At 35.5% G+C, this 20438-nt stretch overlaps 1 protein-coding gene across 8 annotated transcripts in view; it reads right to left on the bottom strand.

The window, feature by feature from the left end:
- The window catches only part of erc1b (ELKS/RAB6-interacting/CAST family member 1b), a 256072-nt gene that overhangs the window by 146993 nt on the left and 88641 nt on the right, over positions 1–20438 (bottom strand). For all 8 annotated transcript variants that reach the window (XM_051107019.1, XM_051107018.1, XM_051107022.1 and 5 more), the window contains one exon: positions 6877–7012. In XM_051107019.1, coding sequence (XP_050962976.1) covers positions 6877–7012 — 136 coding nt within the window. The remainder of the gene's footprint in view (positions 1–6876; positions 7013–20438) is intronic.

Consider the following 20438-nt stretch of genomic DNA (forward strand, 5'->3'; position numbering starts at 1 on the left):
AACACAATTCACTAAACTAAATGTAAAACAAAACAAAAAGCAATGCAAAATAAAACAAACAAAAACACTAAACAAAATGTAAAGCAAAGCAAAAATCTAAATGAAATCAAAATAAAACAAAAAGCAACAAAATGAAACAAACAACAACACTAAATATACATGTAAAACAAAGCAAAAAACTCAAAAAACAAACACCAAAAACTAAACAAAAAAGGCCAAACAAAAAACTATCACTAAACAAAATGTAAAACAAAGACAAAATCAACAAAATAAAGCAAACAAACAAAAATGCTAATCAAAATGTAAAACAAAGCAAAGACTCAAAGCAACACAAAACAAAATAAAACAAACAAAAATACTAAATGTAAAACAAAGCAAAACAAACAAACAAACAAGCAAACAAAAAACACTACATAAACAAAAAAGAACAAACAAAGCACCAGCTAAAACTAGCAAACCAGGTTCCACTGAATCCCATCCCATTCCTAAGACTGTCCCGTGCCAACTATAGCTTCCTAATGGATCCTGGATGTTGCACTGTAACCAGTCTGTTATGGCAGGTTGAGAAAATGACATTTAGGATGAAAAAAGGTCTCCCCCCAGGGACAGTAATACGTTCCCCCCCAATAAAGCAGCATCGGCAGGCCAGCGAGTCATAAAAGGCTCCTGTTTGACTCTTTTATATCTGCGTGTTTAAAAAGGACCATAAAACTGCGATTCGCCTGCAGCACTTTGGCTTTATTAACTCCAGCGCGTCGCCATCACCTGTCAGATCTTTTCATTTGCCTGCAAATGCGAACACAAGGAGAAAGACCAACGAGAAGCCGCATGATTGCAGATGTGTACCTGGTACATAAATCTTTGTATAATGGGGTAGTTAAGGATGGGTCAGCATGGTTGATTAATTAGGTTGACTAGTTTCTCTAGACTTTTTTTTCTGTCAGACATTTAGGAATCCAGTGCTATGAAATTAAAATAAAATAAAAAAATAAAATAGGCATGAAACTAAATCATGAAGCTTTTAGGAATCCAGTGCTTTGATAATAAAATAAAATAAAATAAAAAAAAAAATAAAACAAAACAAAACAAAACAAAACAAAACAAAATAAAATAAAATAAGCATGAAGCTAAATTACGAAACATTTTAAGCTACATTAGGAATCCAATGCTATGATAGTAAAAATAAATAAATAAATAAATAAATAAAATTAAACTAAATAAAATAAAATACAACAAAACAAAATAAATCATGAAGCTTCTATGAGAATAAAATAAAATAAAATAAAATAAAATAAGCATTAAGCTAAATCATGAAGCATTTAGAAAACAAGTGCTATGATAGTAAAATAAAATAAAATAAAACAAAAAAATAATAAAATAAAATAAAACAAAACAAAACATGAAGCATTTAGTAATCCAGTGCTATGATATCTGAATAAAATAAAATAAAATAAAACAAATAAATCATGAAGCATTTAGGAACTCAGTGCTATGATAGCAAAATAAAATAAAAATAAAATAAAATAAGCATGAAGCTAAATCATGAAGCATTTAGGAATCACGTGCTATGACAGTAAAATAAAATAAAATAAATCAATCTACAGTGCACACTGTATATATTCAGTCTCTCTTAACCGTGCACAAACTTACACAGAATAAAAAGACCACCAGTGCTTGTAAGTACACTTAGCAGCATGTTCCCCAACTCGCCAAATGTTATAAAATACTGTTCCACGATTGCACACTAAAGGTGTCACTCTAAGCCCTTTGCATTTGAGTGCTGATGTTTACAACCACACGAGAGCACATTGTGCCAAACATAAAAGGGGCTGGGAGACTTATAAACAGAAGACCTATGGCTTACAACCACTATTCGTAATGTGCGGCGCTCCGGCGTCAGTCTAATGGCTTCTCTGGAGTCGTGCACACACTGCACCTGTGAGGAAACCCTTTTCAAAGCTTGCTTTGATGATTGCACAAAGTCTGTGGTGGCATATGTCCACCTTTTCTGAACTGACTGCATGTACCTTTCCATTCTTTGACCTTTCTATTGTCTTTCCAAGTCTGTCTTTCAATATTTCCAGCATATCTGTGTTTGATGAAGGTCTGTCAAGGTGGAGACTGTGATACAGTGGGACCGTCTGGTCACAGGGCATGCTGGGAGTCAGAGCATTTGGCGCAGTAAAAGGGAACAGACTCAACCACGCAGTAAAACAGGTATTTACTGGGCTTCATTATAATGTCATCTTCTCTCCCCCGCTGTCTTTCTCCATCCTGCTTCCCAGTGAAAGTCTTGATTTCTTCAGGCTGATGATATTTGATCAGCGGGAGAAGAGGGGGTACGGCTTGATGATTCAGTACGTATTGCACGTCTGGGAACTCTGTATCCGGCGGAAAATGTCTCTAGCGCTCAAGAGATGTGGAGGCCTATAAAAACCCATCTCCAGTTTTATCAGGCTAGTGAGATAAATGAAAAACGATAGGGATGATTCACAAGAGGTTGAAGTCACGCTCTTGAGGGGCGTTGATCAAAGACCCTCTCTCGCATTGCGATTCTCTGCACATTTGCTCATCCTATGGAAACTAACAGCTAAACTTAATTAACTAGACACTGACATTTTTATTCTCGCCCATCAAAAAAGGGTACCAAGTCATTTCTATGCAGTGTTGCCCGGTCTGCGTAACAAAACTAGCCTAACGGGCAATCAAAAATAGCCCAATGACCATAACCCAAATAGCAAAACTCAAAATATGCAACTCCCATGCCTAAAGTACATATTTCACAGTCATTGTTGAAAACCAATAAATCACAGTGATCATAAATGTGTCTCATTTGCTCATCCTATGAAAACTAACAGCTACATTTAATTAACTAGACACTGACATTTTGATTCTTGCCCATCAAAAAGGAGTACTAAGTAATTTCTATGCAGGGTTGCCAGGTCTGCGTAACAAAACCAGCCTAACGGGCAATCAAAAATAGCCCAATGACCATAACCCAAATAGCAAAACTCATACCTAAAGTACATGTTTTACAGTCACTGTTAAAAACCAATACATGGTAGTGATCATAAATACAATTCAAGGGCTTCTTAGCAGGCCTTCTTTCACAAAACTTAACATCTACTGCAGTTTTATCATTGGTGGAATATAAAATATGTCAGTACAAGCATTTTAGTCAAATATACTTTATGCAATGTCAAACCATTAACCCAGGAGCAACAGTTTAAAAGTAGCCCAATTCCGTGTGAAAACTGCAGACTTGGCAACCCTGTTTCTAGGGTTTTTTCGGTAGTTGTTAAGAGGCCCAATGTTAGTTGACAAAAAGCAATTCAGAAATGAATTCAGAAAATGTGTTTCACTTAAATTTTTTAGGGTTCTTCTTTAATTCCGTGGTGCTGATTACTGGTACCATTTATTTTCACATAGCATAAATATTTTGGTAAATTTCTATAATTAATTATTAAACAGATAGATTTTGTACTAATTTTGTTTTTCCAAGAATGGGAACATTCTAGAAGTTTCTGTAACATTCTGTAAAATTCTAGTGCTTTCTAGAACAAACATTATAAAAACATCATGGGACTAGTCAAAGGGCTAAAATCATCCAAAGTACACTTTTGAAGTTTTGGATGACTCACTTTTGGTATCTGTTTATGATTATGTTGTTTTTAGCTCAGTGTTAAGCAGATACTATGTAATTTTCATGCATGAGTAATAACAGATTGGCTTGTAGAAGATGTCCCAGTATTTTTTTAGTTTTCATGCCCAATGATAGTAATGTGATTTTCATATTCAGCATGTCAAACTTCATAAACAAACATTAAAAATAAAATCAAAACAAGACTTATAAAAATTAGTTTCACTGTTTCACAGTGCTTTTCATTCCAAATCCATTATTGAATTTCTGATGTTCCAAAAATGAAGGTTCTGAGGTACTGAGGTTCCAAAAATGTAAAAGTTTAATTTAAATTTAAAATTAAATTCTCAGAATGTCATATAACCGTAATATGTACTGTTAAAAAAGAATTTAACAATTTTTTCAAAAACTTTAGAATGAAAGCTGATCTGTTAAATGCAGTTTAAAGCAGCTTCAAAGGGATCCAGCTGAGGAACAAGGGTCGTATCTAGCGACACAATTGTTAATATACTTTTTAACCTCAAATGCTCGTCTTGTCTATCTCTGCCATTAAGTTATGTAGAAAAACTCCCATCTCATTTTCTCCTCCAACTTTAAAACCGTCCTACATCGCTGCAGAAGTACCGACCCAGTGTTTACAAAGTGAACATGCAAAGGAGGTCAAACGCCCTTTACAAAAAAACGTAAAACAGCAGTGTAGAATGATTTTGAAGTTGGAGGAGTTTTTTACCCTAACTGGACTGATCCGGATTACTCAGAGCTCCACTATATGGAGATAATACCTGAAATGTTTTCTCAAAAAAACATGACAACAAAGGCATGAACATCTTGGATGTCAACGGGTGAGTACATTATCTGTAAATTTTTGTTCTGGAAGTCAGCTTCACCTTTAAGTCTGGGACTTGCAGATGAACAAATCTGCTCAACACCACTTAATTTCCCAGAATGTATTACCTGCGTCATGATAGTTCACCTAAAAATGAAAATTCTGTCATTAATTACTCACCCTCATGTTGTTCCAACCCGCAAGACCACCGTTCAACTTGGAACACAAATTAAGATATTTTTGATGAAATCTGAGAGCTTTCTGGCCCTGCATAGACAGCAAGGGTCCCAAGGCACAGAAACTTAGTAAGGACGTCGTAAAAAAACGTCCATGTAACATCAGTGGTTCAGCAGGACCCTCGCTGTTTATGCAGGGTCAGAGAGCTCTCAGATTTCATCAGAAATACCCCAATTGGTGTTCTGAAAATGAACGAACGTCTAGTTTTGGAAAGACATGAGGGTGAGTAATTAATGACAGAATTTTCATTTTTGGGTGAACGATCCCACTTCCTGCCATTCTAATTTCAGTTCAACGTCCTGTCTGTTAAGGCCAATTCAATTCAAGCACAATTTGAGGTATGAATCACGCCAACAGCACGCAATACACAAGATCTGGGGGTTTGCACAAAGTTACAGTCACGCTTGCCTAAGAAAGCACCACTAATTAGAGGACTGATTGGATCAAATCATGTGGAAGCAACACAACGCCACCAGCAGGAAACACCACAAAATAGAAGCAACAGTCCTTCCTTTCTGACCATCCAAGCTTCTCCAATGTCAACAGTTACTATTCCGAATGTGTTTGTGCAGTTCTGGTGCTGAACCGCAACCGACCACCCCACATCCCACCTCAGGGCTCCAATAGAAACCTTCTTCATTGATTGCAATAGCCATTTTTAGTGGCGGGTCAGAGAGAGAGAGGTTCGCTCTGGTGTCCTGGGCTAACCTCTCTCTCAGCCCACCCTGACCAACTGATTGGACCGGGACCACCGTAATCATACCAAATCATCAACAACAATCGGTTTGCCTTTCAAACACGCCTGACGCGTCCAATAGCGTGTGGGGATCAGCTCGGGCTTCGCTCGATCTGGAGTCTCATGGCCTCAAGGCCGGATCGTGACGTGCCTGTGGGGGAAGGTGGTGGTTGATGGTCTTGGCTGAAGGAAGCAGCTGTCGCCGCTTCCAGACGAGGCCCGCGATGCAGCCGCATCAGGGTGCTTCGAAACGGGGGAGCGCAAGCCACAATGTGGGCTCGCGGCAACGTGACCCCACGGAGGAAGCTGGGGCCCTGAAGTCATAAATGAGCTCTCTTTGACCGCAACACGTACTCGTGCGCACGCACACACTGACGCACCAGTCGCCGGGTACCACAGGTCGAAGTCCAATAGCACATCAATCCTGCTGTCAGAAAAAGAGCATATGAACTCGAACGAAAACAAAGAACACATGACACAGAACAAGGAAAATGTGAAAACGGAGAATGATCGAAAGAACAAACGGACGGCCAGGAAAAACACCGAAAACCACAACAAAGCGAGGGCCGCTGTGGCATTGTTGTCCAGAGGTCTACGGCGAAGAGGAAAAACAGCCCCTCCATAAAAAGTGGGACTTTTTGCGCGGAGATTCTCACAGACGTTAACTGCTGATTCTGGCTTTCTATTCGAAGCCGAACTCCGCCACAGACCACCACCCTGTCAAAACGGCACAAAAATAGTCAATATGATGAAAGTTACATCAGCCTGGATGAGGCCGCTTGTATTCGCCAAATCACGCCGATACCTGAACATCGTCGCTGACGTTTCTGCTTCGATATCGCGGAGCCATAAATTCAAAAATAGCTCCTGCGGTCGCACTGAACAACTGTGTCCTGTTTCATTGTTCAATTACCCGCTCCTTTTCTCTTTTCCCAAAATCCAAAGCTCACAATGAGGGGAGGACGCGAGGTCAGGATGTGCGTGAATGCGGTCTGGATGAGGGAAACATGAGCTCGCTCTTTACCTGAGAAGAATCCCAGCAATTCTCAAATGAGGAACTGGAGCTGACATCCAAACTTATATAATCGGAAGACGGATCGCTCTGAAGAGACATTTCTAGGCAGCGCAAAAGGAAAACCTTTAAGTGCTGCACATAAGATTGAGCTATTGTGAATAATTCATGGTTTTTGGGGGACTTTGACCCTCTTAAAAGGTTGATGGGCCTCATTACGGGTTAAGTTTCAATGTTAAGACTATAACAGCCATCGCTCTCGTCAGATTTCTGTTGTTATGTGCGTAAAGCCCTTGCCTGAAATCCATTACAAGGCGCGGGGATTTATCCTGCATTTCAATTAGGCAACATCACATGAGTGAGGTCTGATACAGAACAGATTTGAGCACTGTATATGGTGTAAATAAACGCCATGTGGGCTTTACCTTGATCTGTTGAGAACTCTCGTTCATGTTATCCTCTCGCTTACGAGCCTCTTCCATCAACTGGGCGTTCTTGCTTTTCTCCACCTGCTCTTTGTGCTTCAGGTTGGCAACCTTCTTGCTTTGGTCTTTCATTTGCCTGCAACAGACACCAACAGACTTCAGTCAGACATGCACAGATGCACATTGCGGTCGATGGACACAGAAAACAAAAAGAGAGAGGAATGTGTGTGTTCTAGTCTTTGATATAGCAACTTTTTGGCAACTAGCATTGCCAAGGTTTGCAGAATGTATGCACAATATAAATATTGCATAATGTTTCACATACTATTAAAAAAAAATCTATTTAGAATAAAAAAAATAAAAATAAAAAAGATCAAATAACAAATCAAATAAAAATTATACAATGTTGCATTATGTTTGATGAAATCAGATCACATGGATATTGTATATTTAAATTTAATTTTAATCTGAAAATCAGCTATATTTTTTTATATACAATAACAAGCTTTGTATTTAATCCAAAATGGGTCCAAATATAAAAAAAAAAATAAATAAATAAAATAAAACAAAATAATAAAATAAAATAAAATAAAATAAAATAAAATAAAATAAAATTTGTGTATTTAAAGTTATTTTAATCTGAAAATCAGATATATTTTAATATACAATATTCAGCTTTTGTATAGAATCAGGAATGAGTCAAAATAAAATAAAATAATAATATAAAAAAAAAAAAAAAAAAAAAAAAAAAAACACAAAAAACAAAACAAAACAAAATAAAATAAAATAATAAAAATAATATGTCATTATGTATGATTGATGAAATCAGATCACCTGCTTATTGTATATTTAAAGTTATTTTAATCTGAAAATCAGCTATATTTTAATACATAATAAGCTTTGTATATAATCAGGAATGGGTCAAAATAAAAATAAAAAATAATTAAAATAAAATAATGTGGCATTATGCATGTTTATTACATCAGATCACATGCCTATTGTATATTTAATGTGATTTTAATCTGAAAATGATCAAAATTTTAATATTCAATATCAAGCTTTGTATATAATCATAAATGGGCGAAAATAAAATAAAATAAAATAAAATAAAAAAGTGGCATTATGTATGATTAAAGAAATTAGATAACATACCGATTGTATTTCAATGAAAAAAAAAGCAACTCTATTTTATTTATGATTGGGTGAAACCAAAAAAGATAACATGAAATACTAACTAATACGATCTGTTCCTCAAAGAGTGTTCCAGAGCATTTTCTTCTTTTGCACACATACAAGCAGTCAAGTACAAACAGAAGGGTCAATGAGAGGAGCCAAAAGCGGTCTAGCTTATTATAAATGACAACAAAAGGGAGCAGGACTGATCTTCACAGATCAAGCTGTGCTGCAAATGAAAGTCAGTATGTTTGTGTTTGAGCTCTGGGATTTTTCTCATTATCCTTCTCCCTCCTCCATTTGCTGTGGCATGGAAACCCGCAGGATCACAAAGCACTAGCAAAAAGGAAGGAATAAATAAATTAAAAGAGTATTCAAGACATTTTCATTTCTGAGAAGTGTCGTACCAACAGGCCCAGATCCTGCGGTCGCTCGACCCCAATGAGCGTCAGAGCGCGAGAGTTTTCCTGTTTACGTGGCCGCCGCCGGTGGATTGCACGCTGGCAGCGTGGCGGCCGGGATCGGTTACCGTTCACCATCTTGACTTGATCAAAAAACAAGGAAAAACTGCGCCTCTGCCCTGCTGAACAGATGTACCACTGACTATGCCAACACCAATGTCTTTAAATGAGTAATAACACGGCGTTGTGGAAAGACCTCCCTCGGCCCCACAGAGCACTGCCCAAGACACACAATATGGGAAGGTAATTGAAGAGTTATTATGGCGGCTTATGGGATACGACAAGCCACGCATACGTGTGCCAGGAAAGCGGAACCAAGGTGCTCCACCAAGGTGCTTCAGAGCGTGTTCGCCGAGGCGAGGTGACGCCGAACAAGGCTTGGAGAAAGCGGGCCAAGCCGCCGCACCACCAGAACCTGATCGTTCCTCTGGATAAGCCGTCCTTAGCACAGTGGAGTCTCTGTGTGGAAGGACCAGAGGAAAGCCACAGTCTTCTGGCTCCCGTCGCAGATACTAATACAAATCTGCTAGCAAACAAATGTTTGGAGATCAGGTTAGCCTGGAGACCCAATGCTAGTAACTGGTTTGAGCGTTTATCCATCTTTTCAGAAGGTTCCCAAGGTTTTCCTTTCGGTGAATTTGTGAACGCACGTCTCTTGGACATGAGGATCGCAAGACGTGTTGACAGAGCGTAGGCGATGAAGAGGCGAAGTCTACTACTATTTCATCCACTATATTTGTTAGAACCATACATTTCTGCAAACGCAAACAGAAACCAAGGCTAACAAAAACACAACAGCTCCTTGATTCAGTTGCACCGTTAGGGTGTAAATAACTAAAAGCAGCATGCCACTAAATTGACCGCTGTTTCAAAACAGAACAGATTTACCAATAAGCATGACAAACGCCTGCAGCTTTACAGCAGAGTGAACTTTGTCCGCTCTCTCTCCAGTGTTGCATTGGGAAATCGGATTCAATTTGGTGAATCAGTTCATTCACATGGTTCGTGTAAATAAACGATTCACTGATTAAATAAACGATTCACTGATTTATTCAAACAATTCGCTGATTTAAACAAACAACTCATTGATTCATTTAAATGATTCTCCAATTCATTTTAAACCGAAATATTTATTTAAACAATGTTTTCGGCTCTGTTATATAAACGCATTTTCTAGTTTTATTCGTTAGTTCTGAAGTGCTCTAATTGCAGAATTAAGTAGTACCATCTGACAATTAGACTTCCAGAAAGTTTTCTCTTTTTTCCTCAAAAAGCTATTTTTAGTTACAGGGTATCTGTACGACTTTTTAAGCTCAAATTTAAAACTTTTTATGACCTTTATGCACAAATTAAATTAATACTATATGAGCGGGGTAGGGCAACATGATATATTAAACGTATTACACTGTAAAATGACTGTAAAAAGCATGATTTACAGATCAGATACAGGTTTTCAGAAAAACAAAGTTTTATAAAATTATAAACTTTACTTTTCTGGCTTTAAACCATTTTTAGGAAAAGCATTCAAAAGTAATACACATTTACAACTCTGGGTTGTTTTTCACTTTGGTCTGAACAAAAACAGCAGACGGAAAATTAATGCAAATTAAAACTATAAACTTCACATTTCAGCCTTTAAACCATTTTTAGGAAAATGGATGAGTTGAATAAGTACAACTTCTTATAATTATTTAAACAATTAAATATATCTTAATTGTTTTGATTTTTATAATGCATTATCTTCTTGTCGAACCACTAGTTCACATTTACAACTCTGCCTGTTTTTAACATAAAAACATGGGTTGATTTTCGCTTTGGCCTGAACAAAAACAGCAGACGGGCCGATTGAAAATGCTAATGTATTCGCTGCCAGCAGGTGGCGCTTCCGTAACAGCAGAAATATATGGATTTTGCCAGTAACAACTGTACACAAAGCAGCGCCTTTGCCTTGAAATGTGCAGCACTCATATTAATTTAATAAAATCACAGCCTTTTGAAGTTTAATCGTCGCATTCAGGAATATTGCAATTCTTGTTTTTCCATCTCTCCTGAAATCATATTAGACCTTCTTGTACCATTTAAGACTTTTTAAGGACCCGTGGAAACCCTGAGTTAACTAGCACCACTACTACTCAAAGGGTAGCTTGGCTGTAGTTCAACTACTTTATGAGCATCTTAGCAAGTTGCAGTTCCAAAGTAGTTTGCTAATTTGATGGCTAGTAAAAAAAAAAAAAAATCTCATAAAAGTACATGTTCATTCTAAAAACATCAGGCAAATTGCACTGTGCTGTGCTGTCAAAAAACCATCTTGAAGATAACATGACCGTATAACAAAGCAAAAAGACTTTGTGTGTGTGCTCGAGGGAGTTTGTGTAACAGGTCATAAATATACTGGAATGTTCCTATTTGGTGTTTCCAGAAGAGGCCAAGCCATCTGCTTGGCTCGGCTACACTTGCAATAAGCAGCTGACTGTTTTTATGCATTGCGCGCCAGCCTTTATTCAGGGTTTTGATTATATGTTTATATGTCTCCATTTGAGCTCTGATGTGATGGGATAGGTAACCCCATTTCACAGAGTTCATGGAGGAAACACTTCTACAGCAATAAAGAGGAACAGCAACATCTAATTCAGATGTAATTCGCCAGTCGCTCTGGTATTTTTGATATGCTGTGATAAAAGCGTACGACGGCACAGGTACAGTGTATAACAAAAGCGATTCGTAAACCCTGTTGACATAAAAGCTTTGTTAGTAAGATATTTCTAGCATGCATGCCAATATCTCCAGTGAGCCGCATTATAGATGTAAGTGATGATGACACTGTAATCTAGCCCATCCTGTCAGATTTAGTCAAATATTGATTTAAAAGATTCCTTAAACAGACCCAAAATAAATCTCTGCTTTATATTTATCAGTGAAAAATATGAACGATAAAACAGAAACCCAACTGCATTTATTTGCAGATGAATCATCATGTAAATTCTTTTTTTACCCAATCACCTAGATTTCAAATAGTGATATTTCTAAACGCTAACAGTATTAATGTCCGTATTAATTAGAATTATCTGAAAATTCTGAAATGGGTGGGGAATAAATAACTAAATAAATAAATAATATAAATAAATAATAAATAAAATAAATAAAATAAAATAAATAAATAAAATAATTTTTACATATATATATATATATATATATATATATATATATATATATATATATATATATATATATATATATATATATATATATATATTTATAATTGATTATAATTTATAATATTATATATATATATATATATATATATATATATATATATATATATATATACACACACATATATATATATATATATATATATATATACACACACATATATATATATATATATATATATATATATACACATATATATATATATATATATATATATATATATATATATATATACACATATATATATATACACATATATATATACACATATATACATACATATATATTCTTTTTTGAAAGCTAAAAACATTGATATAGGGTTAAATTTGTATTAATTACAATTTTGAGTTATTCTGAAACAATTAACAATTAAGTTAAATAAATAATAAATATATAGAAAAAACAACAAAACAATAAAAAACTATTTATATATAAATATATAAAATGTGTATAATTGTAATTTAATTAATTAATTTTTTATATTCAAAATGATGCCATTTATTTTATTTATTTATTTGAAAGACATAATACTGTTATTCAGAAAGGATGCATTTATCAAAAGTGACAGTAAAGATAATTATTATGACATAAAAGATTTATGTCAAATAAATGCTGTTCTTTAAAACTTTCCATTCAAAGAATTCTGAGAAACAAAAAATATTAGGCAACAACTGTTTTTAACATTGGAAAGGATCATGTGACACTGAAGCCTGGAGTAATGATGCTTAAAACAAAAAAAAAAAAAAAAAAAAAAAAAAAACTTTCCTCACAGAAATAAATTACATTTTAAAATACATGCAAATAGAAAACAGTTATTTTAAACACTAATATTATTTCACAATATTCCAGCTTTTTCTATATTTTTAATCAAATAAACGCAGCCTAGGTGAGCATAAGAGACTTCTTTCAGAAACATTTTAAAAATTCACCAACCTCAGGCTTTTGGATGCTAGTGTAAAAAGAAGAAAATAAATACATGAGATATTTTAAGAGAACATCTCACTCTCACGCGAACACATCGCAAACCTAAACGGAAACATCTCCGTATAGTAAACACACCTACGCAAGTGTTCGAGGGCAGAGACCCCATTTAAAGGCCGCCTTTATTTCAATTTTTCCAATGCCAACATTTTCCATTCCTCTAAATAAAACTCTGGGATCACATATGTAACCCTGTCATCTTCCTCCTCTCAGTACCGAGCTTTATGTTGCATTAGCAGACATATTATCAATACTAGGAAAAGCATGCTATATTTGAGCGCCAGTGCGGCTTCAGGCAACGAGAGGAGCAACATTAACAGGGATGGAAAAAATGAAAAACAGGTAAACAGGTCTACGACAGGGTGGGAGAGAAAGAAAATAATCTTTCAGCACAATTTTGAGGTCGTCCAGAGGAAAAACACACTAATTATACATCAAAACGCCAACGTAGAAATCCAAACAAAACACACACTTTTGAACACACAGGTGAAAACGGGTTCAAAAGAGAATTTCTACAGTCTTACCGAACGCTTTTTAATGAATCTTATTTCTGTGGAGCTCAAACCCTGGAATATTATCAAAAATAGTAATTCATTATTTTGGTCCAGATCTTACGATTAATAATTCATATACAAGACAGCTGCAGGCAATGTTTACAGGCTAAGGCTTGAAAGCTCTTTGAAATTCTCAAGATATCGGCTGAAGCGTGTGAGCAAACATCAGAAAAGTTTGCTAACTTTCGCCTATGAAGATGTTCTAAACTTCAGCATAGCGACGTCTCAAAAAAGTGCTTTTCACACCCTCTAGGAAAGGACAAAGCCATGACGAGGCGAAAGCGAACGCTGGAAAAACGACTCCTTATATGACTCGATCGCTCTTTCTCAAAATAATAAGAGTCTACATTTCTAAACAATTACGTTCTGCGGTCACTTAAGTGGAGAAATGAGGCCCGGCGGGCATTAAAGCAAACGTTATTCCAAAGTTCAATCGCACCTGACACTTAATAACACAAAACAAGACCCAATGGTAAAATTGGGTGCGATTTCGAGATGAATGCACTAGGAAATCGATGTTGAAGAAATAAATCCATCACGCCGTTATGAGGAATTCTGGGTAGAAAACAGAAAGCCGCGTCTTGTGTTACAGAGCCAGCGTGCGTTTATGAGCGGCCTGTGCAACGCAGAAGGCTGGAGATGGTTACCGCATTTTCATCCAAGTCTTTTGGGCCCACTTTTTGATGTCATTTTTCTTGTTCTTTTCAGCGGCGCTGACAGAATTGCATATAAGAGTGCCCACACTAACAGTCCAGGATGGGATAAACAGCAAAAAGGTTGAGTAAGGACAAAAACCTTTCTGTTTATCGCAAGCCCGACCTGTTTGACCAGCAGAGAACGGAGTGGAACGCCATCAAAGGCTGTTTGAGAGCGTGTGTTTACTTCATTCCTCATCCCTCGCGAAGTCATCCTTAAATGTCAATTGTGTCTTTATATTGGCCGGAGATCTCCCTTCCTGGCGTTCAGGATATGTTCGTGAGCTCAGGACTAATAAAAGACAGGAAATGTGGGTTCTTCGCAGACTAGCAGCAGGTGGAGCAGAGCTGGCGAGAGCCGCCGCTTGATAGCGGGGCTCATTTTCGCAGTTCTGTCTGTGGTGAGCGTGAACTTTTCGAGCCTAATAGACTTTGGCTTCTGAGAGGGCTTTGCGGCCAGGTGCACGACGGGGTGTCCCCGCGTCTCTTTCGTACCGTCCTGTGCGGAGCGGATGATTCCCTCCGGCCCTTGACTAATCTAGTTAATCATGCGGTCGGCTCTGAGGCTGGGCCAGCCAAAGCTAACTGGAAAGCTCGCAGAGACAACAGACAGGCGGAGGTGTTCCCCGAGCCGGCCGTATCGTATGCGCTCATCGACAGGCCCGGACACGCAGACCTCCCTGTCTGTGCGGGATTGTGGCCTTCACCTGCCGGCGGTAACCAACAGCGGCGGACCAGCGCAGCAGAACGGCCTCCCGCAATGAGACAAAACCCAGAAATACAGCCTTCTGCTGCTCTTGAATTACACAAACGGAGAATGTGGGAGAGAGAGGAAAAACAGAGGGAGGAATGGTTGTAAAATAAAAATATTTTAGAATATATTACAAAGATAGTATATATTAAATATACCTGAAATAATGTACTGTATGCTCATCTTAATTAAAATCACACATCAGAAATTATGCTTATAATACTGAAGGAAATAAATTAATACTGAAGGAAAAAAAAATGTTGTGCACAAATAAATGTATAAATATATAATAAAACTAATATTTAAAAAAAATGGGACAAAAAAAGAAGAAAGATCGATTAAACAGATAAATACTAAAGAAAAAAACTAAGATATATTTTAATATTGGTCGCAAATCAGCTAAATATATTAAAGATCTTTGTTGTAGACAAAACAGGCCAAAAAATACTAAAGAAAAAAAAAAAGAAAAAGAATTACATAGTCTATGATATTTATGATAAATGCAAAACAAAAAGTAAAATAATAGTAATACTGTAGGCAAAAAATAACTATAAGAATAATTCATGTCATAATCATGGCATATAAAAACTAAAGAAAACTAATGATTAATAAGAAAATACTAAAGTAAAAAAAATATTATTTTGGATGCAAATCAGCAAAACACACTAAAGACTTTTTATGTCATAGACAAAACAGTTATGCCAAAAAATTTTTAAATATTACATTGCATGTATGATAAAAATAAATAAACAAATAAACAAATAAAATATCTATTTTTGTTATTGTAAGCAAAACAATAATTTTATATATTCTATGCAATGTGTTACATTTTGTAGGGAAACAATAATTATGAGAATAAAAGCTAAAAAACAAAACAAAAAAAAAAAAAACTGATTACAAAGGAAAACAAAAATTAAATATATTTTTAATACTGGACACATAAGCCAAATATACAGTTATGCCAAAAAAGTGCAATGTACTGTATTGCATGTATGATTTAAAAAATATATCTATAAAATACATTTTTATTTTGTAGGCAAAACAAACAAAAAAAAAGGTATAAAAAATATATTTTTTTAATCTTGCAAGAAAATCTGTTCTCTCAACACTAATCATTTGAAAAATAATATTTAAAATATAAAAAGTAGTCTTTTTTTTTTTTACTTAAAAGATGAAATTCAGAGACAAAGGCAGAAAAGTAAGAGACTAGCAGAAAGAGACTTACATAAATATAAAGAAAAACAACAAGCGAGAGCAAAAACAGAAATGCAGTTAAAAAGACAAAATAAGAAAGAAAGAGAATGAAAATGTAACAATAAATAGAGGTAGAGTGAGAAAAAAGACAAGAAACACAGAACGAGAGAATGAGACAGAAGAACAGAAACAAAAAAACGAAAGGAGGAGAAGACAGGAAGCATTCATACTTCAGGGAGCGACGCACATCACATTTATTGTCAAACATTTGTAGACTAAATCAAGAGGCCCTGGAGCTGAGCAGCAAATGCGTAACACTGGGGAAAATTCATTTCAGAGTGACACGGATTTCTTTTCATTACGCCGCACCCCTTCATCTGGGGGAGCTATCAAATGGGCCCCGTTTGTTGTGTTGCTGAGTTCCAGAGAATAAATCAAAAAAGCCAAAAAAACAAAGAGGAGGAGAAGAAGGATGAGCACGAAAGAGATCGAGAGAGAGAGAGAGAGAGTGACAGTTCTGTCAAGCGCTCCCATAACATTCGCCTTGTTTTCCAGCGAAGTAACAAGAGCGGAAAAAATAAAACAGCTTGACAAGTCTCTGTTCCAGACTAAACTAAAAAGAGATGCAAATAATAACCACGATAAACAAGCCAAGCGCCGAGATCCCGGCCGTAGCGGGACGGGACCGTATCGGCGGTGCGCTGGCAAGAAGAGGCGAGCTTTTCAACACGGCTCGGGAGAAAATGACTGATGGAGATTCTTTACGCTCCAATTAGAAGTTGTGCGAGGGCTCTCCCACGTTCTTTTCCCACATCATTTCTATCCGTCATCCGCAGAAGCTCTGGCGAGCGCTCCTTTTCTTCTCGGGCAGACCTCACAGGTAAGCTAGCATGCATTAATAAGACAAGCTCTTCTGTTTGTAGCGCCTGCTTGACCTTCCCAGGTTTCCTCATTCCTTCTTCTGAACCTTTAATCAATTCAGGTCAGAGCAATTTCTCTTTTTTCCATAGAAACTTTAGAAGCAAGTCCGAGGGGAGTGATGGAGGCAACAAGAGCAAATTGGGGTTAAGTGCATCGCCCAAGGGCAGCGCCACACCACAATCAAGCGCTGAATTATTTTCCTCCCGTCTAGCGGATACAGTTTTCCCCCCCGACGGCCTCTCAGAAACACAGGTCCCAGAGCATTCGAACCATCCTTAAAATGATTTACACAGCAGGCCCTGGTAAAGCGGCATATAGTTTGGTGTGTTACAACCTGAAGACGTTGATTTGCAGTGGTAAGGAAGTGCAGGCATACTGACCTTGAAAGCAGACTGGGAAGTAGACAGCGTTCCAGTCAAAAGAAAGGCAGAGGAAGAAAGAGAGAGAAATAGAGGTGAAAATACACACAGAGCGAGCTGGGTTAACTTGGAAAGCTAAAAGAGTTAATAGGGCATGAGACGTCGCATGTTGGCTTACTGATACATGCAGAGCGAAAGGAAAAACACATACAAAAACAAACTTGAGATGACAGTGATGATGGCAGAACATGACAATGTGACATCTCAAAATGTGAATCGATTCATAATTGATTATATGATTATGCAGATTAAATCATTTGTTCACAATTAAACTTAGAAAGTTTGCAGAGAAAAGACAACATGTATAAAAGTGGGTTTTAAGAATGAAATAATAATAATAATAATAATAATAATAATAATACAAATAATAATGTAACTAAAACGTAGAGAAACATGGACAATTCATAATATTTAGTGCATTATATAATATAATATATAAATATCCATTCATCATATATATATATTTCTATATTATATTTACAATAATTTAACAATTTTGTTTTATGAAAGTCAGCATTTATATATGTTTATTTATTCATCATTAAATAATAAGTATCCATCTATACATTATATTATATATATATAGTTATTTATTTATTTATTTATCATTCATTCAGACAATATCCTTTCAATATGTTTACAATAATTTAACATTTTTGTGTTAAAAAGTCAACACAAAAAATAAATAAATAAACAAACAATAAAAAATAGCAATAACAACTATATTGTATATTTCAACTTACAATATGACAAAAAGTCTAAAATTATTTCAGAAAAAATAATTTTATATATTTCATTTAGATTTTTTTTTATTTATTCTAAATAAATAATAAATAATATTAAATAATGGACACTAAATATGTATCCATTCACACATTTTATTATAAATTATATATAATGTAATTAAAATTAAAAAATTCAAATATTTAATGAGAAATAATTTTATATATTTCATACTTATTATTTAGTGATGAATAAATAAAAATATATAAAAATATATTTTTATTTATTTATCACTAAATAATAAGTATCCATTCATACATTATATTATATATTATATATAATGTCATTCATTCATTCATTCATTCATTCAAACAATTCAGTCAATATCCTTTCAATATAATACTTACAATAATTTAACAAGGTCAACATGCAAAAAAATAATTAAATAAATTAAATCTAAACTTGAATAACAGCAACAAAAAATAGCAATAATTATATAGTGTTTTTAAACTTACTATATAACAAATTCAATTTATAATTTTATATACTTAATTTATGGAATTTTTTTTTTATTCATGATTATTTATTTTTTTATAAATACTACTACTGCTACTACTACTACTACTACTACTAATAATAATAATTGTTATTATTACTTTTATTATTTAGTGATCATTTTTATTATCATCATTATTATTATTATTATCATTATAGTTACTCAAAAATCTGATTAAATTTGTTTTTTATTATAAAAGATACTATGTTGGGTGATGTTCTAAATAATAAATAATGTCTAAATAATAATAGTGATAATAATAATAATAATAATAATAATAATAATAATTAGTAGTAGTAGTATTAGTAGTAGTAGTAGTAGTATTTAAAAAATACATAAATTAAGCATATAAAATTATTTCTCCTGAATTTTTGTCCTATAGTAAGTTTAAAGAAACTATAATTATTGCTATTTTAGTTTAGATTTAATTTATTGAATTTTTTTTTTGTATGTTGACATTTAAATTTAGCACTATAAATTCAACATTAATTCAGCGCATTTTTATTATTTTAATATTGAAATTTATATATTTCCATAGCATTTTACCCGAAACGCAAAGGAAAGTTACATAGAGACTCAGCTTCACTATCCTTACAAATAGCTTCTGTTTTGTCATTTATTTTCATCATTTGTTATACCTCCCATTTTAGCTCCCTCTCCAACAGTGAGCCTCACAATCCTCCATAATTACCTGCAAATTTACCGCTGCCGAATTTATGAAATAAATACCCCAATGCCCCAATTCACCCTCTGCCATTTTTCGGTGACTTTGAAGGCATTTCCGAACAAGGCCTGCCTCCGCACCACTGATCTGCAACAAGAGCAGCTTTGGCTCCTCCATCTCGGAGCGAGAAAGGTAATCCTGACTCGCTCTGAACGCAACGCGTCGCTTCTACCTGCCACTCGCGTCTTGATTAAAGACGACGAGGATCTGTCTGAATAACTCTCCGTCACAACCACATCAAGAGTCGAACTCGACGCGGAGAGAACAATGGGAGGTTTTTGAGAACCGAACTCCCCGGTGTGTTTCGAGAACAGAACTCCACTCTGAGCGGTAATTAGCTCCGAGCGCCACGGTTAGCGATCGCGGCTGGTGTTTATTTCAGAAATCTTCTCTCGGTTGACGTGAATGATGCATCGAGCCAAGCATATGGAGTTTGTTTTAGTCTAATCCTCTCCTAACGCAGATCTGTTAAGAAAGTGTGAGACATTCGATGCAAGTCAGATGAATATTTATGAATCGACAGAAACACTTCTAGCGTCCAACGGCGAGAGCGAATAAATGGCCCTGTCAGGGCTCCAACCGCAACGGCCTGACGGAGGATGGAAGGGAGTCGTACGAGACTGTCAATGCACAACATCAACATCTGTGACCTCCGCAACTCTTCACCTCCAGGCCAGGACTCTCCCGCACATTCTTGTCTGTTTACACTCAAGCCCTATTTCAATTATTCATCTGCTTTATTTATTTATGAAAGCCAAGATGAGAGACGGTCTATATTTGCCTTCCATTAATTAGTCCAATTAAACAGGCCAAAAACACAGATGTTTACACCGCCGACATAAAGTGCAACACGTCCAGAAAAATGCTCTGGGAGGAGCAGACACACAGTTAAAGGATCTGGAGCTCTTTGTAACTTATTCTCGATGTCTGTGTGTACACTGTCATTCAAACGTTTGGGTTCAGTAAGATTTTTAATGTTTTATTTATTTATTTATTTATTTCAATAATTCTCTTATGCTCCTCAAGGCTGCATTTACTTGATCAAAAATTGTGAAATATTATTACAGTTTAAAATAATGGCTTTCTATGTGAATATATGTCTTCAGTGTCACATGATCCATCTAATAGGCTGATGAATAACTTTTATCATCAATGTTGGAAACAGTAATATTTTTTTGGATTTTTTTCAGGATTCAC

Source organism: Labeo rohita, chromosome 4, assembly GCF_022985175.1.
Source record: "Labeo rohita strain BAU-BD-2019 chromosome 4, IGBB_LRoh.1.0, whole genome shotgun sequence".
In the NCBI taxonomy this organism is placed as follows: domain Eukaryota; kingdom Metazoa; phylum Chordata; class Actinopteri; order Cypriniformes; family Cyprinidae; genus Labeo; species Labeo rohita.